The sequence below is a fragment of the Vipera ursinii genome (genome assembly GCF_947247035.1).
Source record: "Vipera ursinii genome assembly, chromosome: 1".
Classification (NCBI taxonomy): Eukaryota; Metazoa; Chordata; class Lepidosauria; order Squamata; family Viperidae; genus Vipera; species Vipera ursinii.
This window is the reverse complement of record NC_139512.1, coordinates 275,168,095-275,195,673: the sequence shown is the minus strand read 5'-3', so window position 1 is coordinate 275,195,673 and position 27,579 is coordinate 275,168,095. Positions and strand designations below refer to the sequence as shown.

Below are 27,579 nucleotides of genomic sequence, written 5' to 3'. Positions count from 1 at the left end.
CATAGCCCCATGTGTAACCCTAGTCTTTAACCGGCTTAACAGGATCAGGACTGAGTCTAAAAGTTTAAAACAACTTAGAGCTGGGATATTTGAGAGACGGCCTCCCCACCTTTGTGTAGCAACTGCCTTGGACAATGATTGTTTGCAGTTACAACAGTGCTGAAAAAACTTTGTGACCAGTGACTACATTTAACACCTTTGCAAGTCTGTAAAACAGAGGGAAGCTGAAGTAAGTTTGTAAGCACTGTCACACTTTGCTTAGTGACTACCAGCCCCAGTTGTGGTCACTAAAGGAGGGCTCTGCCTGTATTGCTATTTGTCAAGGAGGCTCTTTTATCTCCCAGTTGTTAAGAGTACTACATTATGTGGCACTGACCTTTCTTTGGAGGTTGGTGCCAATATGACTGTTCACTCAAGCATTTAATTATAATGTACTGAAATTGTAATGTGGTTTTTTTTGCAACACCACAGTATATGAGCAGTAATGTTGCATGATGAGGTTTTCTGCAAGCTGGGTTTGATGTGTTGTGTTGTACTGTTGAGCCATTGTGGTTTGTACGTTATGACTTAGTTTTACCCTTTGGTTTACCTGCTAGTTCATACTTGCTTTGACTGATTTTTCTTGAGGCTTCAGATTCTAGTTGTACTTGAAATATTTCAGCAAATATCTTTCTTTCACTACAAAATGCAAGAGGTAAAATTAAACCACATTTTCTCCAGAATGATATAGAATGAGGAATTAGAAGTATTTCCTCCTCTCTCCTCCCCTCCCCCCTCAGTTTGGCTGTTCTCCTTTTTCAGGAAATCCTGAAAGAATGCAAACTACCAGTTTGGGATCTTATTCTGACCAGGCAACATTCAGCTTTAAATGGGTGTCATATTTCAGCAATACCCATCCAGATGGTTTTGTGGTGGCACACATACTGCCCAAACTTGCTTCTCTGGGCAGGTGTTTCTTTAGTTCAGTTGATATTGCATCTGATAGTTGCAAGCCACCAGCCTTTGTATATGATTTTGTTGAAACTTGAAATACCAGGTGTCTGCAAAAAATCGGTGAATGTGCTTTTGTTTCCATTTTGTTTGTTCAACTCCAGCTCGTGTGTCGTGCTGAAAGATTACATGTTGGTTGAATATGGTAGGTTGGTGAACTATTCCTAATCTTGCAGTATTGTACTTGAAAGCTCATTTTATTAAGTAAACCAGGAGTCAAAATCCCAAACATAACAGGCCTTATCCAGCTCCCATTTCTGTTACTTGTTACTCTGGGATCACATTGCAGGTATGGGGAACCTGTATCCTACTAATGATGCTGAATTACATTTCCCAGCAGCTGTAATATTGACATCAATGATTGTTGTATTATAAATGTCTTATTATAGTAAGGAGTAGTACGAGTTATGGCAATGTCTGGATGGCCTCATACTGTCCATCCTTACTGGAAAGGAGTTGAAAGCAAAATAATGGCTATAACTGAAGACTTTATAATGTGCAATTGTTGTATAGGTAGTCTGTTCGTTTAGTGACTGTTTGAAGTTACAATGACACTGAAAAAAGTGACTTATGACCACTTTTTACACTTACGACCATTGCAGCGTCCCCATAGTCATGTGATTTACATTTGGATGCTTGACAACTAGTTCATATTTATGACGGCTGCAGTGTCCTGGGGTCATGTGATCACTTTTTGCAACCTTCTGAGAAGCAAAGTCAATGGGAAAGTCAGATTCACTTAACAACTGTTACTAACTTAACAACTGCAGTGCTTCACTTAATGAATGTGGCAATGAAAGTCATAAAATGGGGCAAAATTCATTTAACAAATTTCTCACTTAGCAACATAAATTTTGGGCTTAATTGCAGTCGTAAGTTGAGCACTACCTGTAATTTCTCTTTTGTTTATTCAGTTGATCTATACTATCTATCTATGATCTTTTCGAAGAATATGCCTCAGTCCTGCTTTAAGGCGAGGGAAGGGTGTCATAATTTTAAATGACCTATAATATTAGTAACAACAACCTCTCTGTAAATTGTTGAAATAGCAAACACCTTTTTTTGTCTGCTTTGGAATGATCAAATGGGAAGTTTTTTCTCAGTCATTTGACAATATAATTTGCATGACCTAACTAACCTGGCATTGTTGAATGATAATTTCCCTTTAGTGAAGGGAGTTGCACATGGAGACTACTAGAATTTATGAAACATCAGCTTTTTCTCTTTTAAAAATTAGACTGCTGCTACCAGTCTCCTCCAGTTTTGTTGGTGAGAAAGCTCAGATGACGTTTTCAGCTGTTACTCATTGAGGTAACTAGCACACTGGATCAGCAGTAGTTTCATGTCCTGTTCCTTTAAATCTCTTATGTTAGTGTAATCTGGTTCAGTCATAGAAATTACTCAGAAGTTAAAATTCTATTTTGGTTACTCTGTGCTTTCAACTGTGTCCTTCAGACATAACAAGCTATGCTTTAAAAACGATAGTCTTTGGCTTAGCATGATTTATGGACTTTGCCAATGAAATAAATCATGATTGGCAAAGCTTCCTGACTTAGCACAGTGTTTAAACCCTGTTGTTTTGTCAGTCCTCTGTATGCACTGATCAAATAATGTTGGCCATCATAACAATGATATATAAGTGATGAGCAAAACCAGTGTGATTCAGTATATGTTGGCATGGTCTTGAATGCATGCACATTGATTCTGCAAGTAGGAGTAAGCTAAAGGATTCACTATAAATATTAACAATACAACCTTTTTAATTTACATACACACACACACATATAATCTAGACCACCCATCTCCCTCAAGCTGCAAAGTGACTCATACACAAGTGGTTATCTGAATATATTGCAATGTAGTTGGCCTGCTTTTGAAAATCACTCAGAAGCTTCAACTGGTCTAGAATGCAGTGGCGGTATTGATGTAGCATCTCTGCTTCATGAGCTACACTGGTTGCCAAGTTATTTCAAGGGACTGGTTATTATCTATAAAATCCTATGTGGCGTAGAGCTTGGTTACCACCTGTCTCCCATAACATCTGCCTGACCAATTAGATCCTGTAGCTTTGCTATATTCTCTATATTCCTTCCATTAAACAATGTAATCTATTGGAACCCTGGAAATGCACCTTCTCTGTAGTAACATCTACCTTCTGGAATGAGGGATCCAGATGGCCCCCACTCTACTTATTTTATCCAGGCCTTTGATGAAGGAGAGTGAGATCCTCTCCCTTCATTTCACACATCTATCTCATTTGCCATATTTTATCTTCTGTCTTCTAGCTTTTATGTTTTATTTATTGTATTTTTGTTGCTGTTGTGAGGCACCCATAGTCATTGAGATCGGTGGCATAATAAATTTAATAAATTATCATATAGCTAGCTTTGACTGATTTTGAAAAACTAAACGGGGTCAAAACAGGGTAAAGCAGGGGTCTTCAAACTTGGCCCTTTTATGACTTGTGGACTTCAACTCCCAAAATTCCTCAGTTAGGCATGTTGGCTGACGAATTTTGGGAGTTGGTCCACAAATCGTAAAAGGGCCAAGTTTGAAGACCCCTGGGGTAAAGCATAGATGGGACACCTCCCCCAAATGCCAAGTGTCTAACTTAACCCGGGATGTTGAAGAACATCCCAAAAGGCAACAGTCGAAAACTGTTGTCATCTTATTGCCAAGAACTCTACAATATATGAACATTTGTTCTCTTTTATAGTAAGGACTTCCAGGGGATGCAACTAATCTAGGAATGGAAGTAATCTAAAAACAGTCTTTGCTTAACAAACACATTCCTCATTGTTTGTAAAGAAAATTGCAAGGAGGTATCCATGAAATTATCAAGCATCAGACTCTACTTGAAGGGACTTCCAGTTTATGTGATTGCAGCAGTATTATAGTAGGCATGATTTTGATGTGCATATGGATTCTGAACATCTCAATTTAGATCTCTTTACAGAGATCCATTCAGTTTCCTCAAAAGAGTACCCTGATATTAGAAGCAAAACAGTTCTGTATTAACTTCCTCCTCAAAACACACGTTTGAATTAGTGTTAAATGTAAATTATTCCCATAACAATGTTTACTTTAAAAATGAGTGACCAAACATCACCCCTTCTCCTTTTTTAGTGTTTGTTTATATGGAACATGATGATTTTAATCTAGCTTAGTGACTTTTTTTGTGTGTGGAAGCAATTGTATACTCTAATGTTGTTAATTCTGCTACAGTGCAAAGGTGGAATCTTGTGTAGGGCTGGGAAAGTGTTTTTGGGGGCTGGGTGTAGAAGTGAGGAATGTAGTTTTCCTTAGAACATCCAAGAAGTGATTATTTACATATCCAAAACATTAGCATTTTGTTGTACTGTATCTTTGGTCAAGCGCTGAGAGAGAAAGGTGGTTTTTGCAGTTCTTTTGTAGAGTAACGTTTTACAACCATTGCATTTTAATAAAAATAGCTAGGATGGTACTTCCCCTCTATTTAGTACTTGGATGAGATGTCATTTCTTCCATACTCACCTGTTTGAGGATGATGTGCCTGAGTTTATATTCAGTGCTTATACTGTACTGAAAAATGGTGTTCTGGATTTTTGTGCCGCCCACATATATTGTATAACTTGCCTAAGAATTAAAGTTAGATACTTGGTTTTTGCTGAACTAAGTTGTTGAGAGATTCTTTGTTAGGTGCCCTAGTTTGATTTTATGATTGTTGCCCTGGAAAAGAATTTATTCAGACAAAGAAGCTTTTAGCACATTGAACTAATGGATTAATAACAGTTGCATTGTTTTCTTTGGCATGCCAGAGTTTCATTTTATCCCATTTCTTTGTTATCTGTAGAGTGCTAAATGAAATAAGGCACAAACTCCTGCACTTTTAAAGGCTGATAACTTAACTCAAAGTTTTATGTAACTATTCAGGGTTTACACAATTTGACTTTGTGCTTTCCAGACCAGAAAGTACTGTAATAAATTGGGTGGCAATGGCTGCCAAAACTGTGTTCAACTTGAGTTCAGTATAGAGAATTGTGTCCCAAGGTGCTTCTTCAGGAGCCCTTTCTTGTTTTTCTTTGAAGACGTTTCTCTTCTCATCCAAGAAGCTTCTTCAGCTCTGACAAAGCTTCTTGGATGAGAAGAGAAACGTCTTCAAAGAAAAAACAAGAAAGGGCTCCTGAAAAAGCACCTTGAGACACAATTCTCTATACTGAACACAAGTTGAACACAATTTTGGCAGCCATTGCCACCCAATTTATTACAGTACTTTTGGTCTGGAGAGCACAAGGTCAAATTGTGTGAATCCTGAATGCTGGCTGAGGAATTCTGGGAGTTGAAGTCCACAAGTCATAAAAGGGCCAAGTTTGAAGACCCCTGACTTAGAGGCATTGAGAATTTTCCAACAAGGTTATCCCAAGTAAGCATTTTTTTTAAAAAAAAACACAGACACATTTGTATTTTTAATGTTTCTCTGCTTTCAATATTTTTTTTGCCTCTTCTGCTTTTATTTTTAATTTTTTTAATTAGGTGTAATTGGTACATGGAATGTTTTATTTACCAGGGTTAAAAGTTGTAGGGATATTTATGTGCATGGTTTTAAATTAAAATTAAATAAAGAAATATGATTACATTGGCTCTGGGTTTTTTTATGTAGGTCTGGATGATTGTCTTCAGCAGTATGTCCCAAAGTTTGAACGAGAGAAGATAAATGGTGCTCAGCTATTGCAGATTTCCCACCAAGATCTTGAAGAACTCGGGGTCACCCGGATTGGACACCAAGAGCTTGTTTTAGAGGCTGTGGATCTCCTCTGTGCACTGGTGAGTTGATCAAATCAATGTTGAGATGTGTTGTAGACCTGTTGGCCACTGGGCTGCAGGAATGGCTGGTGAGTGTGTGCATATGTGTGTGAACCTTGTCCACTCATGCTAGCGGTCCCATTTGCGTGCATGCGTGGGGGTCCTAGCGTCACCGCCAGTGTCACGCGGGCGCTAATAGCCCAGTTGTGCATGCGTGCAGGTGTTAGCGCCCTATATGTGCATGAGCACCGGCACTAGCACCGCCCCGGATGCTCGTGGCCCGCTTGCGCATGTGCGGGAGCACTAGCACTGCTGTCATGTATGCGCCCATTTGCGAATGCTCGCATGTGCACACATTTCCCTGCTCCTCCCTTTCCCTCCAGGCCGCCAACCCGGAAAGGTTGGGGAGTTTGTTCTATGGGGTGTGCATAGCAGGGATGGCTAACACATGGGTCTCCAAGTATTATCTTTCCAGCATTTTTCAGCTGGCCTAATGATGAGAGATGATTGGAAATGTGATTTGGTCATATCTTGTTGTATATCTTGCTCATCGATTATAAAGGGTCTAGTTCAGGGGTAGGCAACCTCGGCTCTTTTATGACTCATGGACTTCAACTCCTAGATTTCCTGAGTCAACTATGCTGACTCAGGAATTCTGGGAGTTGAAGTCCATGAGTCATAAAAGAGCCGAGGTTGCCTACCCCTGGTCTAGTTGAAGACATGTGGGAGGATGCATTCCATGTTCTAAGTTCTGCAAAAGTGAGAGGGGACCAAGGGTTTTTCAAGGAGGCATTCATATGGGGAAATCTGTATTTTGAGGATTGGGAAGGATGGTTTTCTGGTCAGGTTTTGGAGCTTTTCAACTCATATGACAGAGCAAGTTCATTGGAAAGGAAATCTTTCATGGATGACTTTCTCCTCCCCTCTCCCTCATGCAAAAATAGACATGGTTGTCTCTAAATATTTAAAGTAAGATACTTTCCTTCACTCTCACCCTTTTCATTAATGGCTGTTGCTTTTGTGTAGTTTATTTCACGGTAGGAATACATTTGGATGAAGTGCTTGTTCAATCCTATGAGCGGGTGCCAAAAGCATATAGTGTTTCATCAGTGAGAATGGTGGGAAAGAATTTTTCGTCACACTTTTGCCCTTAACCGGCTTCATTCCATTCATTATGTAACACTTCTTGCATTTAAGTGTATTCTTCTTAAAATGGGCAGAGCTTTGGGTTCCCTGTGCAAATTGCCTTCAGAGGGCTAGGACAGTAATCATTTGCACTTGATAGACTGGAAAGAAAAAAAGAGATAGCTGTAACAGATGCATTAGGCTTGCAAAACTATTGACTTAAATCAGACCCATTCCTTGCAGTTATACAGTTGCAGACAATTTTTTTAAAGGATGCTAAGAAACATATTTAACCTGGCAATTCTCAATAAATACTACTCTCTATGTTGAAGTAAGGGAGTTTAGTGTCACACAATAAACATATGCCTATCATAGATACTACTGAAATTATTGAATACAATCTTACTTTGAATAATACCTAAGGACGTTCTTCTGTTCTACTTTTTAAACAGGGATATAAAGTGAAAAGAAATTAACATTTGTCGAAGTAGTGTTCCTTCTTCAGTTTGGACCTTGCCAATTAATTTCTTGCTTAATACATTAGGTAGAATTAGTCAAAATGCCATTCCACGTCCTGTTGGAAGCAGAATTCTTGAAGTATATGCATTTGGCTTCATATTATAATATACAAAATGGTCCCATTTTACACACACACACACACACACACACACACACACACACACACACTTATTTATAAATATAAATATGAACAATAATTTATTTATACAAATAAAATGGGGCCATTTTATATGCTATAATATGAAGCCAGATGCTATACCTCATGAATTCTGATACACACACACACACACACCCCTGATCTACATTCTCAACCATAGCATCTTCAAGATGTGTGAGCTTCAACTCCTAGAATTCCCCCAGCCAGTTTGAAATCCACACATCTTAAAGTTGCAGAAATTGAGAAACACGGTGCTAAACCTACGATTACTGTTCGGTCAGACCCACTCTGTGATTCATATTCCTTGGGTCAGCAAGAAAGACCAGCTCCTAAAATGTTGAAATGTTCTTATCTTCTGCTCAGAAGACACCAGGGTTGCTGCCACGCAATTCATTGGAGAAGTGTTTTGTGAGTGGTAGATCAGTTCTTGAAGAAGTATTGTCAAATGTTCTTCATGAACAAGGTATCCTGTTCATTTGTTTTGAAGGTGGTTGAATAATTGATGTTGTTTAGGTTAAATCTGCCTAATACGCATAGAGAAATTTTGCATTTTTTCCTATCAATGCTCATTCTAGCTGGAGAAATAGAATTTCAGAAAAATAAGCAGTGTTCTTGGATTTAGTTAGTTATGAGATGGTCAAGAGTTCATCTCGATGTCCTGCCATTTGTTGTACAGTCACTTCTCCAGCAGAACGTGGCTTTCTTGCCTCCCTGGCTTGGAAGATGTAGTTCTTCCCATTGGATTTTTCCGTGGTGGGATTACTATCCTCATTAAAGAGGCGTCTTCTCCCCTTGGAGAAATTCAAATAAATCATCTATTTAGTTTCTTTGCCCAAAAGTTGTGTAGGCCGCTCATTCCCAGCTTCAACTCATGTTAATGCTATTCCATTTGCTGGACAATAAAAAAGTGGGTATATATTAACATAGATAGGTTGGTGTAGTCCTTAAAGCACTAGTCTATAAACCAGGAGATTGTATTTTCTGCTCTTGCCTTAGACACAAAGCCAGCTGGGTGACCTTAGCCCAATCATTTTTTCTTAGCCCAAGAAAGAAGGCAGTGACAAAACACTTTTAAAATCTTGCCAAGAAGACTTCAGGGACTGTCTAGGCCAGGGCTATCAAACTGGCGGCCCACAGGCTGGATGTGTCATGTGCAGCCCATGCCCACCTCAGCTCCACAAGGGCAAAAAACATTGTGATACATCACAATACCTCACGTGACACAATCGAGTTTGTCGCTCATCGTCTAGGCCAGGGATAGACACCTTGGCTCTTTTATGACTCATGGACTTCAACTCCCAGAATTCCTGAGCTAGCCATGCTGACGGGAAAGGGAGAGGTTTCCATGCTGAGCCATGCTGGCTCAGGAATTCTGGGAGTTGAAGTCCATGAGTCATAAAAGAGCCAAGGTTGCCTACCCCTTGTCTAGGCAGTTGATAAAAAAATCAGCTTGAAGGTAATTGATGTCTGGGTGGATAGGTAGGTAGTTAGATAGACAGAAGTCAGGGCCACATAATTCTCCCTACCTTCTAGGAACCTCTGTGAGAAATATAAGAGGATTGGAGTGTTAGCTGGTTAATCCCGACTTACCCACAAATGGCCTTAAAATTAGTTTCATTCTCCTGGGAGGAGAGAGTGGAAATAATAGCAGTACACTGATGGCTGGTTGACTGTTGTAACGCTGACTACAATACAAACCGCTCAGTTCTGCCTGCAGCTTTGAAATGCTGTGTAAGTGCTAAATAATAATAATAATTCTGCGTTGTGTGCAGGTTGTTTTTCATGCTATCCTTTAAAACACTGAATACTAGAAGGCAATGTTCACTTTTCACTGTCCTGTCTGGTAAGCTGCATTACAGTCCTCTGCATTATTCCTGGGTAATTTCTAATAAGCTTTACGGAAACCCTGTCAAAGGCAACTTGATCCACACTTACTTGGATTAATGATTAACAAGACAGGAATGTTTGACCTTCATGTGTTCCCAGTGATGTGTGTGTTTTTCTCTGTGTGATGAAAAGGTGTATTGAGCTTGTGAGATATGCTATGCAACTGCCTACATAAATAAGGGGGGAAATATTTCTAGAAATTGCGTATTTTGCACACAGTGGATTGAGGACATGCATATAAACTCCATCTTGAAACTCTGCCGACTTTTCACCATGAAAAGCATGAAGATCAACATGAGCATGAAGTCCTCCACAGAGCCTAGAGATATTTCAAGTGCTTGTTTCGCACATTATTCCTGTGTGAATGCTGCACAACTTTTTTTCTCTCTCCTCTCAACCACCATTTATATATTCATATTAATATAATACATAGACCTAATTCAAAACAGCTCAAGATAGTACTGTATACAAAACCAAACTAAAAGAATAAAACCATAAAGGAACAAGATCCAAAAGAATTACCAATGTAGCCCAGTTCCATAGTTCATACCAAGAGTCCAATCTTAACTGTGTTATGAAATATAAGTAAAGCTGGTTTAGGGAGTAAGGTGTAGAGCAGGGGTGTCAAACTGCCGGCCTGCAGTCCAGTTGCATCATGCAAAGGTCAAGCCTACCCCAGCTCCGGCAATGGGAAAAAAGTTGCGATACGTCACAACACGTCACGTGACATGGCGAGTTTGACACCCATCGTATAGAGGATTCCATGCTTTTTAACTCACATGGGTTGGAGACATGGAGTGCCCTTCTCAGGACACATACATAGGGTAAGCTGATTCTTGAGCAGAGATTCTTGTCAAGATGACTCTGCTAAAACATGGGTGCCAATCCCTGTTAATGCTTTAAAAGTTAAAATCAGTCCCTTGAATTGACTCAGAAGCCTGTTCGTAATCAATGACTTCAGTATGGGTGAATCTGCTAATCAAGCCACTGTGTTTTGAATCAATTGTAGCTTCTGGGCCATCTTCAAAAGTAGCCACATGTAGAGACTGTTGCAATAATCTAACCTTGAGGTGATAAGAACATGAATCACTTCCTAGGGGGTCCTCCTCCAGAAAAAGGCCACACAGTTGCTCAAGCAGTAACTGCAGGTACAGGAGGGTCCCCAAAGCAAGGATCTTCAAGGTTAGGGCAGCCTCATCTAGAACTGATCTATCTCCATATAATTCCAGGTTTGTCTAATTGAACACCTGTATACTGATGATACTCCATTCTGAAGTATCACTCCTGAAATTTCATATAGATAACATAAGGGAGATAACTGAGTCCTGGCTCAGTGGCCCAGTGGTGGCGCAGTGGTTAGGATGCAGTATTGCAGGCTGAATGTGCCTGGAGTTTGATCCTGACAGGCTCAAGGTTGACTTAGCCTTCCATCTTTCCGAGGTCAGTAAAATGAGGACCCAGATTGTTGGGGACAATATGCTGACTCTGTAAACTGCTTAAAAAGGGCTGTAAAGCACTGTGAAACAGAATATAAGTCTAAGTGCTATTGCTATTCTGTAGACCCAGGAAAAATGAAGAAATAAATTTGTTTCATCGCTCTTATTCACATGATTCCATGGTGCAACCATTCATTCATTGTTTGTTTGTTTTCTGCAAATGTCACTCTAAGTCAGGGGTAGGCAACCTTGGCTCTTTTATGACTCGTGGACTTCAACTCCCAGAATTCCTGAGTCAGCATAGCTGGCTCAGGAATTCTGGGAGTTGAAGTCCATGAGTCATAAAAGAGCCAAGGTTGTGTACCCCTGTTCTAGGTGAACTGTTTCACTTGCTGATGCTCCTGAGATAGCTAGGGAGTTTTCTCTAAGAAAAGTAATGTAGGAGATGCTATTTTATTTTTTTTATTTTAATTCCATTTATATCCCGCCCTTCTCCAATGACTCAGGGCGGCTTACAAGCTTAGCAGTAGGGACAATGATGCCTAGTAGGGACAATGATGCCTAGTAGGGACAAGCAGTAGGGACAATGATGCCTAGTCATCTTTTAATTCTAAAGAACCAGGTGCACAATGAGACAGCAGATCTGATCATTGAAAAAAGCTTCAAGTGTCTTCTGGCAATAATTTAGACCATTTTGTGCCTAAGTTACTCCATCTTAATTAATCATCATTGGTGTGCAGGTCAAGCAAGCAAGGCAATGATTGACATGTGAACCAGAAAGTGATCCAACAGAGTGCTGATGAACTACCATCAGAGAATTTGGTTAGGTAGAGGATTGGAGGATGTGGTCAATCCAGTTTGGGGTGTTTTCATTTCTTAATCCATAACAGCCTGAACACACTTGGATAATACAGAAAAAGCTAAGCAGTATAATTTGCTTATTATTTGGATGTGAGACCACCCACAAGACCCAAATCTGCAGGCTGTCCTGGGAAGTTGTAAACAACTTTCTAGAAGATGGTAATAGCACACTACTTCCAAATTGATACCAAGCAAACTACATGGACATATTATTTGTAAGGTAACAAGGAACTGACTTGACTCAAGGGAATCTTTATCTTTTATTGCTTTTTAATTGTACCCTGAAGAAAGCCTAGTCTCAGAAAGCATGGCTAGTAATAAAGTGAAATGAAAATGATGGAAAATTATATACACAAGCAAATGTGAACTTCAGATCTAAACCTCTCTACGTGAGTAGCTGTGTTTCTTTTTCACTTATTACTTAGACTTTAGCAAATGCATTTGCCAGTACATGTGCGCATAATGAACAAACCGGGATCAAATTAAGATCAAACTCAGTAGTAAAGATATCCCGCCAAAGGGGAAAGAGGCAACTTCTGTTTGGCCATATATAGCCATGGTGACACAGAGGTTAGAACACAGTATTGCAGGCTAACTGTAACAAGGTTGACTCAGCCTTCCATCCTTCCAAGGTCAGTAAAATGAGGATCCAGATTGTTGGGGGCAATAGACTGACTCTGTAAACTGCTTAGAGAGGGCTGTAAAGCAATGTGAAGCAGTATATAAATTTCTAAGTGCTATTGCTATATAGTTAACCCCTAGTGCCTAACTGTTCCTTGGTGCAATTATTACCGGTTGGAGTGGGTTCCTGTAGATTAACCTACTGCTTCAGCCCACATGCCCCAGACGTTTTTAAAACTGGTTTAAGGTGGTTTTTTCTAATGTTTATGCTTTGCACTTGAGTATGCAGACATGCATAATTTGGTAGGAAAAAAATGGTAAGTATTACTTTCTCTGTTTAACATATTCCTTGGTGGACCAGTGGGCTAATGCCTCCTTAAGTAACACCAGCTGCCTGCAATTAGTGCAGGTTCGCATCCCACCAGGCTCAAGGTTGACTCAGCCTTCCATCCTTCCGAGGTAGGTAAAATGAGGACCCAGATTGTTGGGGGCAATTAAGCTGACTTTGTAATAATGCCACTTGGGGGGGGGGTGAAAGCCCTAACAAGCAGGCATATACATAGAATGAAGGCTACTGCTAAGCTTGTAAGCCGTCCTGAGTCTTCGGAGAAGGGCGGGATATAAATGTAATAAAAAAATATAAATAAAATAAAATAAATATTCCTGTACTTTCTTTCATTTTTCATGGAGGCTCCTCTTGTAGTTTGAAACAAAATAATTTGGGTGACAGAACTGATCCTGATTTTAAACTAATAACCATTATTTTAATCCTCTTAAGAGGATTAAATTCAACCTCCAGGGATGAGTTTAAACATATGTGAGTGTCTGAAGCAGCGTGTATTGATCAATCAATTAAATATCATACATGAAATGCAATTTAATTATGGTCACATGGAGGATCAAAAATTGATTGAAAGAATTTTGTGAAATTATTTAAATCAGTTTCTCTAATTTAAAATATAATGCTGACACAGCATTTTTTTGGGGGGGAGCGGGAGGGAATGTGTGATTAATCTATGTCTATAAATCTGAGAGCATTCTATCCAAAATATTGTTATCAGTTAATTGGCATTCCTACTTCTGAAAAGTTTTAGCACTAAATTAACTTTGGTTGCTTGTGTTTAGCTAACTTTCTTTGTGAGCATCTTTTCATGTGAGCATAGAAATATTCAGACTGTAATAATATGCATGGAGACATGCAGTAATAGAAACACAAATTTTAATTGCAACAAATTTAATTTGTAAAAAAACTTAATGCAGCAAGTGTTTGGAATAGCATATATTAACAATCAAAAGTATGGTTTTAATTGAGTTATTAAAACTAATATTTCCCCCCACCCTCTTGGTAATTTTCAGCTGACTTGGTAGGATAATCCTATTCATAATTGCTTAGAAGTGAATCCTATTAAATTCAGTGGAGTTTCCTTCTAAGGAAGTAGATATTAGATTAACAGCTTTAAAATATCAAATCAGTTCATGTAGAAGGCCTGAAAATGCATGATTTAAGTTTCATTACCAGCTCATGTGATGGTTTTGAGTGTAAGCTGTGCAGTTCTTTGGTTTCAAAGGCTAAATGGTATTTCACAGTGTCTAAGGCATGGATCTTCCAACTTGGCCGCTTTAAGACTTATGGATTTCAACTCCCAGAATTCCCAAGCCAGCATCCCTGGTCTAAGGGGTGGCCACATGGTATCTTAACAGATCTGCATCTTTCCTGTAAATCATACATCTGTGCTTCCCTTCCCCACAGCTATAGTCATGTTGTTGGAAAAGATGTGTACCGCTTAAAGAGTTGCACTCAGATAATACAGGTAGTCCTCGACTTACGTCCATAATTGAGTTGCTAAGTGAAAAAAAATTTAAGTGAGTTTTGTCCCCATTCTACAACTTCTCTTGCCACAATTGTTAAATGAATCACTGCAGTTGTTAAACTGGTAACACGGTTGTTAAGTGAATCTGGCTTCCCCATTGACTTTGCCTGTGAGAAGGTTGCAAAAGGGGATCCCATGACCCTGGGGCACTGCCACCGTCGTAAATATGAGTCAGTTGTCATGCATCCGAATGTAAATCATGTGACCATGGGGGTGCTGCAACAGTCATAAATGTAAGTTAGGATGGGAAAGCCTGGGTACAAAACTGGAAAAATTGGGAAAAAAACGTGTTTTTTTTCCTCCATTTGTTTCCAAAAAGCTTTTGGGAAAAAAGGGAAAAAACCTCCCCCCCCCAAATTCTCCAGTTTTTCCCCCCAGGCCTTCCCATGTCTAATAAGTCATTTTTTTCAATACCGTTGCAACTTTGAACAGTCACTAAATGAACTATTGTAAGTTGAGGACTACCTGTACTTATATGTCCATTAGCACTCCAAAGAAATGTTTCCCCTTTGAATCTGGGGAAGGCAGCACAGCTTTAATTTTTATCAGTTTTAGGATGGTTTGTGTGCCGTCTCAGAATTCTTAGTCTTCTGGCTGAGAACAGAAGGGATTCTCTTGCATTCGAAGTTTCATTAAAGACAACTGAGCTCAGTTCCTCTAGGGCAGGGGTCCCCAACCCCCGGGCTGTGGAGCAGTACCGGGCCGTGGCATGCCAGCAACTGGTCTGCACAAACAAGCAAAGCCCCATCCGCGGGATGCAGGCAGCACACAAAACCACGTACCTTCCGGTCCGCGGAAAACCCTCTCTCCACGGAACCGGTCCCTGGTGCCCAAAAGGTTGGGGGCCACTGCTCTAGAGGAGGAAAGAATTACTAAAGTGCTCACTGGGTAACCATGGACCTTTCCTTTAAATCCTCCCTGACCAAATAAAAATACAGGTGGTCCTCAACTTAACAACCGCAACTGAGCCCAACATTTCTGTTGCTAAGCGAGACAGTTGTTAAGTGAATTTTGCCCCATTTTATAGCCTTTCTTGCCACAGTTGTTAAGTGAATCATTGCAGTTGTTAATCATTGCGGTTAATGATGGCAGTTGTTAATCATTGCGGTTGTTAAGTGAATGTGGCTTCTCCGTTGCCTTTGCTTGTCAGAAGGTCACACCTGATCACGTGACTCTGGGACACTGCAACAGTCAAATGTCATGTCAGTTGCCAAGTGTCCTGAATTTTGATCATGTGACCATGGGGATGCCGCAGTGGTTGTTAAGTGTGAAAAACAAGTCACTTTTTCAGTGCTGTTGTAACTTTGAATGTTCACTAAATAAACTGTTGTAAATTGGGGACTACCTGTATGCAGGTTTATGGAGCGTTATATGTGCCTCCTGATAATCTACCTTTGCTTCCACCTTGGGCGCTCAGTGAACATTATGAGAGACCAAGGACACTCATTTTAAAAATTATTCTCTTCTCTGTAGAATTATGGCCTTGAAACGGACAACATGAAGAACTTGATTCTTAAGTTACGAGCTGCATCCAACAATCTGCAAAACTACATTGGCACCCGGAGGAAGAGTTCAAACTATGATGGAAATAGCTCACGTAAACCTCCTAATGAATTCCTTACCTCCGTGGTAGAACTCATTGGTGCTGCTAAGGCTCTGCTGACATGGTTGGACAGGTAAGAGTCAGTATGCTGTTAAACTCAGCAAACAAGGAGGTAATTCATGTGTCTAGGGGTTGATATATTCTTGGCTTAGTAGTAAGATTTTTTTTTCCTTTTGCCCATCTTTTTGCCAAGGCAGATATTTAAGTGAGCCAACAGAAATATATTTTTTGTTTTTTTTTTAATCTCCCTTGGATTCCCTTTTTTAAAACACAGGTCACCTATAAGCGACCAAATTCCTTATTATGGTAACCAGGCTGGTTTACATTTTGCAATTTATTCTTAAACAGAAATATTCAGAAGGCAGCGTGATTGCGTGCAGTGGTGATTGTTCCCAGATGAGAAGATGCAGAATTGCAGCCTGGATTGCCTGTTTCCTCAGCGGGGCATGAAAGGAACCAAGTCAGAGGCCTAAAGAGAAATATGTTGGGAGAAATGTCTTTCTTTACTTTCTAGCTAATATTGTGGATTACAGTGTAGTGACAACTGCAGTGGAAGATGACAGTGAGAAGATCCTGCCACTCTGCCTTTAGATAGCACAGAACCTCTTGTGCTATCTTCCAGCTTGTGAGACTGGAAATGTAGAGGAGAGACATTCTGAGAGAGATTCCAGGATGTCCTTCAGTTAAACTTTCTTCCCAGACTTGGGTCATCTTTGTTGTTCCTTCCTTTCTACCTGTCTGTCTTCTTACGTACCTACCTACGTATCTAGAAGGCTGAAATGTTCTTATGCAAGCAGAGAAGTATGCTTGCATTTTTGTGATTGCAAGCAATATTCAAAGATTAGACTACAGTAAGACATAACCACTGTATGACATAACCAAGGACAGAAAAATTAACATTCAATAAACTTATTGGTGTGCAATATTTGGAGGCGAAGCAGACAATGCTAGTTCAGATCTGGCATCAAGTTACCTTGCTGTACCTTCTGGTAATCCCTTAGGAACTGCTTCTTTTCCTCAGCTTAAGCAGCAGCTTTGCAAGCTTAGGAAAATAGTTCAGTTTAAGAATATCCTTAACTCAAACTTTTCTGAAGCCCAAACTTTTATCAGCCCAGGAAAAGTTATATCTCCTTCAAGGAGCTGCAAAAACAGTACAGCATGGGCCCGGTGCTAATCCTTAGCACTTTGATTGCTTCAAATCCAAACTGCACACATCATTTTGTCCTTTCAAGAGCCTTCTGAAGCAATTTGTGCTGAGAGCAAAACGTCCTGCATCAGATCATTTGTTGAATTTCATAGATGAATGAAAAGTTGATCCTGGTCTCCCAAGTTGTAATCCATCACTTTAACTAGTGCAGAAGCAGGGGGCCTATTCAGTTTGTCACTTCACATAAAACTGCTGTTTGAGTACAAAAGGGCTTCAGGGAAATACCTTTAGCTTTGCATTTTGAAGTATGTTCTTTTTTCTGTGTATACACACACACACACCCCCACACCAGTGGGAAGTGGGAGGAAGTGTATACATTGTATATATACATGGAGCAAACCTCACACTCACTAGTACCGATGATGTTACATAGTTGGATAACTACTTATTTATTAAATGTATATGCTGCCCATCTCACCAATACAGTAACTCTGGGCAGCTTCCAAAATAGTAAAAATATAAATATGAAAGGAGATAAGATTAATAAGACTTAAATACAAACTAAAGCCAAGGGGACAGGCGGCATTCCTCCCTACAAGCAAACAACCAAACTCAGAGAGCACTAAGGCAAAGGTCCCCAACCTACGATCCGTGACCCACTGTCCGGCCATGGGCTACTGGCCATCGGGTGGCGGGACAGGCTGGCCAGGGCGCACACGTGTGAGTGCGCACACTCACCCCCACTGGCGCTAGAGATCGCAGAGCTGTTTGCGCTAGCAGTGGTGGTGGCTAGCGCCTGCACGCATGCACAAACAGGACTGCTAGCCCTGTGCAGGTGCGTGCGGCCCTGTTCACGTGCAGCCCTGTTCACATGTGCGCACAAATTTCCCACCTGCTCCCTTTCCTTCTGGGTCGCCAGCATGAAAAGGTTGGTGACCTCTGCACTAAGGACTCCATGTTTTTCTTTCTCTGGATTTCAGAGCAGCCATTTCTAGCAGGATGGCTGCTACATGAGAGCAGACTCCCCACCTTTAGTTTAGAGCAGGGGTGTCAAACTCAATTTCATTGAGGGCTGCATCAGCATTGCGGTTGCCCTCAGGTGGCCGGGTGGGTATGGCCAGGGTGGGTGTGGCCTACTGGGTGGGCGTGGCTAGAGTGCATATGGCCTACTGGGTGGGCGTGGCCAGCTCTACATCGTTCGCATCAAGGGTGCCTATGGGGGCCTGGGCAGGAGTGGGACAGATCTGAGGGTCTCTGGCAGGAGGAGGGTCTCTGGGCCAGGGCCAAGGCAGAGGGGGCCGTTCCCTCACTGTTTCCAGGATGGCTTCGCGGGCCGCATGAATCCACTTCACGGGCCGCATCCAGCCCCCGGGCCTTGTGTTTGACATGTCTGGTTTAGAGCGTTGGAAGCTTCCCGGTACAGTTGTTTTCCCTGGATTTATAAGGAGATAGATGCTTCCACAGGATGAAAGACAGCTCATATGCCATCTCTACCTCCCAGGCTGATTTTGTCTCTGCCTTGACCTCTCCTGCAGATACTGAGAGAATCAGGTGACTGGCTCTCTAAAAAAAGGGCTTTTGTTTTCCAACCCAATTCTATTTTAGAGTGAGATTAAATACAAATACTGTCCTTAAAAAATAACTTTGTATTTTAATGTAGGACCTTGCAGTTCAGTGGGCTGCTCATAAATTGCATAAATTGCTATCAGAATTGACTTTTCAAACCAAACGCACGCACAGTGGATGTTGGCGTTCATTAATTTGTATCCCTTGGTTTTGCTGCCAAGAGATAAGTGATGTTTTCGTCTCTTGCCTAGCCGAGTGTTCGTCTTTGTTTACTTTGTCCCACAGATCAGTCAGAATCATTTGTTCTTATGTGAAAATGTTGAGTGAGAGGCAATTGGTGGTGCTGTGGCAGTGAGAGCATTTTTAGCTGCTTTTAATGCATAATTTGGGAGCGAATAAAGTCTGGGGACAGGGTTAGAAAACCCTTCTCTTTGAGGGCTCCTTGCTGCTCTCTGAGCTTGGTTGTTTTCTTGCAGACGTTTCTTTACCCAAACGTAACATAATCAGTGCTGCACATCAGTGATGTTACCTAGTTTGGGCAATGAAATCTCTGCAAGAAAACAACCAAGGTCAGAGAGCACCAAGGACCCTTCATTTCAACCCTAGATGCAAATATTCTCCTTTATTGATAATTCCCTTTCTTTTGGCTTACAGCAGGGGTCTTCAAACTTGGCCCTTTGATGACTTGTGGACTTCGGCTCCCAGAATTCCTCAGCCAGCGTGACCGGCTGAGGAATTCTGGGAGTTGAAAGTCCACAAGTCATCAAAGGGCCAAGTTTGAAGACCCCAGCCTTAGAGCAATGTTTCTTACCCTTGTCAATTTGAAGATGTGTGGACTTCAACTGGGGAATTCTGGGAGTTGAAGTCCACACAGCTCATAATCGACAAGGTTGAGAAACACTGGCTTGGGTAAAGGAATGAAATACGCTGGATATATTGCTGGCAGGGAAGCACTTGTTAGAACATTAAGGATTCCTGCAAGATGGGGAGATTACTCACCTTGTAGATTCTCAATTATATTAGGCTCAAGGACTGTTGTTAGTGGAGGAAGGTTCATTGCACCATTAAGCCACCCAGCTGAGCTGATATTATATACCATTTCATGATACCCATGAAGTGACATAAAAAGAGCTTATAACCAAGTAAACAGACATGTACTACAAATAGCTACTGTTTTCTGCTGGATTCCCCTTTTCCCCAATGTTTCTGTCTGTTTCTTTTTTTTTCTTCCCTTGATCTATATTGGCTGCCTATTGCAAACATAGCCTCTCCTTTTTTCACTGAGTTGCAATGCCACAAGCTTTAATGCAGCCTCTTCAGAATCTTCGTTCTATCAAAGGTTGTTGTTGTTCAGTATGTGTCTTTTGCTGACTGGCAACACTTCTTTAGTTTCCCAGTTTAAACAAATGCTCCCACCTTTGAACCTGGAATCTATGAAAGTAAAATGTACTATACAAAGTTCCCCTTCATTAACAAGATGTTCAACATCAGGAAATTTTGTATGTAAATATGGACCAGAGAACAGAGAGGAATTTGGCTTGTGAAATGTGTCATTCCTTCCAAATATTATCCTGTCACTTGGGTTCACGTCATGATAATAGCTGTGTTTATGGTGGGCTACTTCCAATGAAAATCTTTTTTTATTCTTGTATTTCAGACTTAAGAATGTTGGTCTTTGATTTAATGGTGGTCAGATGTATTGATTTCCTAACGGGCTTTGGAGTAGCCTATATAAACTTAACTGTAGGCACATATAGAGAGGTCTGAAGTAAGATTTAAATAGGAAGAGGCTGTAATTCATTGGAAGATTGCAGTGGGAGATTACCTCAGATCAGAAAGCCATAATCAGTCAGAATGGACAGTACTGACTCAAGATGGATGCTGTGAGTAGACTTCTTCAACTTAGGCTGACCTAAGTTGACCTCATGGGCATTTCCATATAGATAGTAACATGGACATAGTTTGTCACTCTCTTCTGGATGTTTTTTTTTTATGGGGGAGATGGAGGTTGTATTTCAGTTCCTTTCCAATGTAAACTTTAAGCCTGGGATGTCTTTGTAGTCTCTTATCCAGCTGTTATCCAGAATTTTAATTTTAATTTTAACTGGGGTTTTATTTGTTCAGGGACGGATATAATTTTTTAATCGTTTTTAACTTTTGTATTTTTTGTTTTAATTACCCTGCAAACCGCCCTGAGTCCTTCGGGAAAGGGCGGTATATAAATATAATAAAATAAATAAATAAAATAAACAAACTCCATTATTGCTTAGCTTCCCACCTCAGACAGATACCATCCATGTGAATCTTATGTTTGTAAAAAAGCTATTCCTTATTCAGCTCCTTGGGTCAAGGATGATGGAGAGATCTTTTCTCGGTCAGAGGTTTCTTCTTAAAACACCCTGTTACAGACTGTGGTTATAACCTGTTCTAACCAGGGTGAGAAAATACCTTTCTTTTCCCCTGGGTGGCATTGATACTTTCTTGGTATTAGGTGTTAAGTTGGTTACTTTTAAAAATAACTGTTAATCTGAACTGAAGTTTAGTTTAACAAGCTTAGCTTTTAGATAATAATTAACATTCCTAGAACAATTGCTTTTACTTTTGTTTTTCTCTATTCATCTATGTAAACTCCCTGTTATGCCTCATAAATTTTGATCAGTGTTTCACAGATCTGTATATTGTATTACTAGGAGTAGCTGCCTTCCTTTTCACCACACATAATACAGGTAGTAACCATTCGCTTAGTGACCATTTGAAGTTACAATAGCATTGAAAAAAGTTGACTAATGATCGTTTTTCACACTTACAACCATTGCAGCATCCTTATAGTCATGTGATCAAAATTCAGATGCAACTGGTTCATATTTATGATGGTTGCAGTGTTCAGGGGTCATGTGATCACATTTTGCGACCTTCTGACCAGCAAACCAGATTCATTTAACAACCCGGTTACTAACTTAACAACTGATTATGAACTATTGTAAATAGCCGTGAAAAGTGATATGATCACCCTGCATAAATCAATTCATGATAATCAACACGTAGTAGCACTGTCATACAAACTAAGCTTCTAGTAATGACTGTTGTTGTGTGGCCTCTTCTTTCTTTAAAGGTACATTATTTTTTTTACCACAGGACTCCATTTACTGGGATAGCTGACTTTTCTGTGACAAAGAATAAAGTCATTCAGCTGTGCTTAGATCTTACCACCACTGTTCAGAAGGTCAGTTAAGAGAGTGTGCATGTCCTCTTTCTCTGCTGTTACTCTTTCTAAATTTCCCAAAGGAAGGCAAAACAGTAGAGGTATAGAAATAATTGCAATATAAATTTATAAGCAGCTTAGTGATACATGTGAGTTTTGGATTTGTATGATCAGATCAAGCAGCTTTGGTTCAAACTGTTCCCTGGTTTTGTTGTTGTGTTCTCCCAAAGCTAATACTATTATTTTAACAATGATTTTTTTTAGTAACTAGTTACTTAGGAATTTATAAGTTCATTATTAGATTTTTAATTCTAACAGACTATGTTGTTTCTCTATGTTCTATATATGTGGGTATATGCAAAAAAAATTCTTCTTTTGTCATATTTATGTAGTCTATATTGAAGGTGGTGACCCTTTGAGAGCTGTATGCAATGAAATTTCATTTTAATGTATGCCGATTAGTATACATTTAAAGTGATAATAGTTATTCTATTCTATTCTATTCTATTCTATTCTATTCTATTCTATTCTATTCTATTCTATTCTATTCTATTCTATTCTATTCTATTCTATTCTATTCTATTCTATTCTCAGCAGCCATTATTTGTTAGTAGCCCTCCACTTCTAGAGCTTATAAAAACATAAGGGCTTAACACATATTATAATTTTCTCCAGATTTTTACTTCTTAATTTTTTTAAAAAAGGCCAGAATGGTAGGAGGCATGTCGTAAAACAAGGCAGTTTCAGTCCTGAGTAATTAACACATAGCAGTTTATGCTCATTTTTCCTAGTAGCAACTTGTAGTTGTGGGGTCTATAAAACCAGAAGAGATATAAAACAACAATACCTAGAAGGCAGCAAGAAGTGGAATACAACCTTTCCTTGACTTACAACCATTGACTTACAACCATTCCCTCAGTGACCATTTAAAGTTAGAACAGCACTGAAAAAAGTGACATGATGTTTTTCACACTTATAACCATTGCAGCATCCTCATGGTCGTGTGATCAAAATTTGGATGTTTTGCAACTGACATTGAATTTATGACAGCTGCAGTGTTCCAGAGTCATGTGATCCCCTTTTGCAAGCAAAGTCAGTGGGGAAGGCAGATTTATTTAACAACTGTGTTACTAACTTAACAACTGCACGATTCACTTAAAATTGTAGCAGGAGAGGCCATAAAATGGAGTAAACTCATTTAACAATGTTATTGTTTAGCAACAGAAAGTGTTGTCGAGGACTACCTGTATATTGATCCAAAAAGAAAGGCAGAACGAAATAAGAGATGCACTCAAATGTAGAAACAATTTAGAGTCAGACTTAACATGACAGCCAAAAATAAATATTTTAACTCATGGCTGGGTTTAAAACCTGTCTCTGGATGTATAAGGCTTATGGGCAGCAGTAGCTTTGCTCTATTTAGTGGCTGGTAACGTTTATTTTTTCCCCAGCCATCGCTGTCTATATTTTCACTTTCTACAGCAGACACACAGGATTAAAAAAAACTATGCTCTAAATATAGGTAAGAGTATAGCTATTCTCAGCTGAAGCCATCTTTCCAGAACTGCATACTTTAGGGCAGGGGTGTCAAACTCAATTTCATTGAGGGCCGCATCAGCATTGCGGTTGCCCTCAGGGGGCCGGGTGGGTGTGGCCTGGGTGGGCGTGGCCTACTGGGTGGGCGTGGCCAAAGTCCGTATGGCCTACTGGGTGGGCGTGGCCAGCTCTACATCGTTCGCATCAAGGGTGCCTATGGGGGCCTGGGTAGGAGTGGGACAGATCTGAGGGTCTCTGGCAGGAGGAGGGTCTCTGGGCCAGGGCCAAGGCAGTGGGGGCCGTTCCCTCACTGTTTCCAGGATGGCTTCGCGGGCCGCATGAAACCACTTCGCGGGCCGGATCTGGCCCCCGGGCCTTGTGTTTGACATGTCTGCTTTAGGGTCTTTTCCCAGTAATGACATCGTCATTTCTTCTTCTTGCTTGGATCAAGATAAATTAGTTTGACTTCTAATCAATTGAGGTGACTGCTGACAGAGTGCCATCCAGGTGAGATTTTTGCCAGTGGAATAAGAAATAAAGACTATTTTTATCTCTTTACCCCCCCTCCCCCCAATCTGCTGTCAGAATATTATGTGTGCAGTAGGGGAAAGGAAAATAGCCCCCCACCCCACGCCCAAATCCACTTTCCTCTTCCAGTGACAGAAATCTCTGATGATTCAACAAGTCTTACCTCTTGGGGCGCAACACTTAGTTGGATGCTACCTTAAAGTCTTGTGCTTGCTACCACATACATCTACTTTGCCATTCTGGTTCAGACCATTCCTTAAAAGGAGAAGAAAGTGTAAACTTCTCCTTCTAACTCTTCATTGCTCCTGTGGAATAAATGATGCTTTGCTTACTTTCACACTGCTGGATGTTGTCCTTTCAGCCTTTCAGTGTCTTTGCAGGTAATATTTGCAAAGCCGAACACTTTTCTATGAGCATACATTGTGAATCACATTTTTGTAGCTACAGATGAAGACAATTGAAGCACTGCTGGATGGATGGGATGCAGAAAACTTTAGTTGGAAATCTACATAACTAATAGATGACCTTCCTACCCCTTGCTTGCTTCCCATTACTTCCCCGTGTCCTTCAACTAGCAAATCTTGCCTGATCAGCCATCAGATCTTCTCAATCTAGTGGGATTTGGCAATGAATCACTGAAGCTGCTTCCCATCATTTTTAAGCAGGAGGATGATTTGCACACACAAGAGGCTTTTATTTGGATGCCAATCATTGTTTTTTACATTAAGGTTTTTTTTACATTGTGTGTTCAGAAGATGGACAGGCTTTATTGTAGTTGTAGGGCACATACCTTGCGTGTCATATTGAGTGCCTTGTTCAGTTGTCATGATCGTTCCTTAGCGTCTCTGGATAGAATTGAGAAATACTTGCTTTTGAAACCCTGGAATGTTACCTAGTTTGGGTAATGGAACGTCTGCAAGAAAACAACCAAGTTCAAAGACCACCAAGGACCCTCATTTCAGCCCTGAGCTGCAGGTATTCTCCTTTATTGATGCTTCCCTTTGACTTACAGCAGTGTTTCTCACCCGTGTCAATTTGAAGATGTGTGGACTTCAACTTCCAGCATGCTGTCTGTCTGAGGAATTCTGGGAGTTGAAGTCCACACATCTTAAAATCAACAAGGTTGATTTTAAGCTGTCAGTCTATTGAGGAACTAATAGTTTAACTTTATGTTTCTTTAACCAACTATTTTATGTGAGAAAAAGCTTTGTTAAAAGGCTTATAAAAACACTTCGAAACCAATAATTAAGATACTTGCTGAGGCTTCTGCAGAGAATTAGATTTTCGGATCATTGTAAAAAAAAAAAAAAGCTTTTGCATTGCCCTCTATGCTCCAGAAATATTTTACTGACTGTACAAGTCAATCAAATCAAAATTACAGTTTGATGCTATATAAGGATCTTCCAGTAATAGAATACGTTCTTTTCTTTTTAAAGGACTGCCTTGTAGCTGAAATGGAAGATAAAGTTCTCAATGTTGTAAGTATAAATGTTTATGTTTAACTCATTTTTTGAATTCCTTTCTGTTAAGGACTTTTTTTTTATGATTGAAAGCAGCTTTACTTATTATGAAGCCCAATAGGAACAGCAGGCATCTATGGCTCCTTATTGCATAGTTTCCAGGCTTATCTAATCGCCTAAAATGAGAAAGTCCAAACTATTTTTGGATGATCCAAAAGCCCTGTTTTGATACGTAGCTTGCCTAGTTGAAGGCTAAAAATGGGACAAAGCAGAGGGTACATTCAAGCATTCCCCTACATGCTTTTTTTTGCTGATGATTCAGTTTGGTTTTCATCTGTTCCGAAATGCAAATACAAGTCTGGATTCCAGCTCAGCTGATGGCATCTTTTTTTGTTTCCCAAAGAAATGCATATAGATTCCTATCCTGTCATTTGAAAGACTCATGACTAACTGCACCAAGGTTGAATATGAAGGATATTGGCCCATCGGATAGGGAGTTTGCGTTTATATTCCTTTTCTGTGCGAGTAGAGAAATTTCAGGTCAGGAAATGGAAAACAATGGAGGCTGCTTGTAATCTGACCCACAGAGCAAGCAAATGAAAGATGCTTGTCGGCTTGCATTGTTTCTGCTCTTCCTTCAATCTGCTCGACCCTGCTGAGTTTCAGCAGAGCTGTCAAACCTGGCTTTTTAATAAAACCATGGATGTGCTGTAAGTTGGGAACCACCAGCCTGGGTTGTGTTTGGATGCTTATTGTTCTTTCGGTAGCCATAGTTGTCTTTGTAATTGTTTCTCTTGCTGTGGCTCTTTGGTCAAATGGCTTTATTGTTTTAAACTTCTTACTGAAATAAGGGAATATTAGCCATTCAGAGTCTCTCTGGACTGCAGTGGCATATAAATCTCAATGAATAGTATCATTAATATAGGTGGAGTAGAATTCTGGTTTGTTTTTTTAATCACTGCCTTGCATACAATTGCTAGTGCAAAGGGTTACTTTGATATGGTGTGGACACTCTGTTTTGGGGTCTCCAATAGAAGTATGAGGTGAACAGTTTTGCTTCAGAGCAGAGCTCACAGTTCTGGAGATAGTTTTTTTTAACGGGAATACACGACAGTACATTACAACAGTAGAAAAATGCTCTTTTGAATCAGAATTGATTTGAAAGGAGAATTTTCCAAATACGTTTGAGACAGTCTTGTGACTGGAATAGGGATGCAGTGACCTGCATTCAATATTTTGTAATGGTTAAATCATTGCTTCCTCCTTTTGACATGAATCAGGCTGTGTACTTTGATAAGACCTTCCGCCTGCCAGATAGATGGTGAGGAATTCACAGTATCTAAAAATACACCTCCATTCAAAACAGAACAATTGTTGATTACCCTCCGTAAAAAAATCCATACGCCCTTCTATTTATGCATTATGGTTCTTTCAATACTCTTACTTTTTATAGTAATATTGTTTGGTGTGTGTGCGTGTGTGTAAATGTAATTGCTTTCAACAACTGTGTTCTAACAACATGAGAAGCTTATAGCTTACAAAGCATGTCCATCCAACTCACTGGCTCCTTTTCACTGCCCCATATCCCTTTCTGGTCTAGTAGCCATGATTGTTTAATTAGTGTCAGAGTGTATGTTGGGTTGGAGCTTTAGATGTATTTCTAACACTCTTCCTGTATCAGTGGTAACATTCCCCACCAGGGAGATGCTGTGATGGGTTATGGCAGGGGTAGGCAACCTTGGCTCTTTTATGACTCGTGGACTTCAACTCCCAGTATTCCTGAGCCAGCATGGCTGGCTCAGGAATACTGAGAGTTGAAGTCCACGAGTCATAAAAGAGCCAAGGTTGCCTACCTCTGGGTTATGGCATTGGGACAATTCTCCCAAATAGTAGGTAAGTCAAGCTTATTAGTCAGATTCAAACAACATTTGTGTATACTGTTCCTGGCTTTTGCAATATGAGATGCCAGAAGTGAATATTACTTGAGGCTGTAATTGTTTGTACTAGATATAAGACACAGATAAATGCCGTTCCTCTAATAAATTATGGAGGTGGAACTTGCAGCAATACAGTGTTAGATTTGAAATTACATGTACATATTGGTGAATAAGAATTAAAAACTGGGTACTGATAGTAAGGAGAAGTTGGAAATACAAGGCTGGATAAGTATTAGATAAGTCTTGGAGAATTTCAGTTGATTGATGATTGGGAATAATAGATTATGCTGACTGACAGTGGAGACCTGCATGTAAGGTGATTGCTATAGTGGGCTGTAAATAAAAGGAGTA

General features: G+C 40.1%; 1 protein-coding gene across 2 annotated transcripts in view; it reads left to right on the top strand.

The window, feature by feature from the left end:
• CNKSR3 (CNKSR family member 3) overlaps positions 1-27,579 on the top strand; it is a 76,297-nt gene that overhangs the window by 28,382 nt on the left and 20,336 nt on the right. Inside the window, exons 2-5 of one of the 2 annotated variants that reach the window (XM_083348122.1) lie at positions 5,630-5,793; positions 15,723-15,925; positions 21,701-21,788; positions 25,268-25,309. In XM_083348122.1, coding sequence (XP_083204248.1) covers positions 5,630-5,793; positions 15,723-15,925; positions 21,701-21,788; positions 25,268-25,309 — 497 coding nt within the window. Of the gene's footprint in view, positions 1-5,629; positions 5,794-15,722; positions 15,926-20,010; positions 20,449-21,700; positions 21,789-25,267; positions 25,310-27,579 lie in introns of those variants that run through there. The other variant, XM_083348123.1, reaches the window with a different exon arrangement.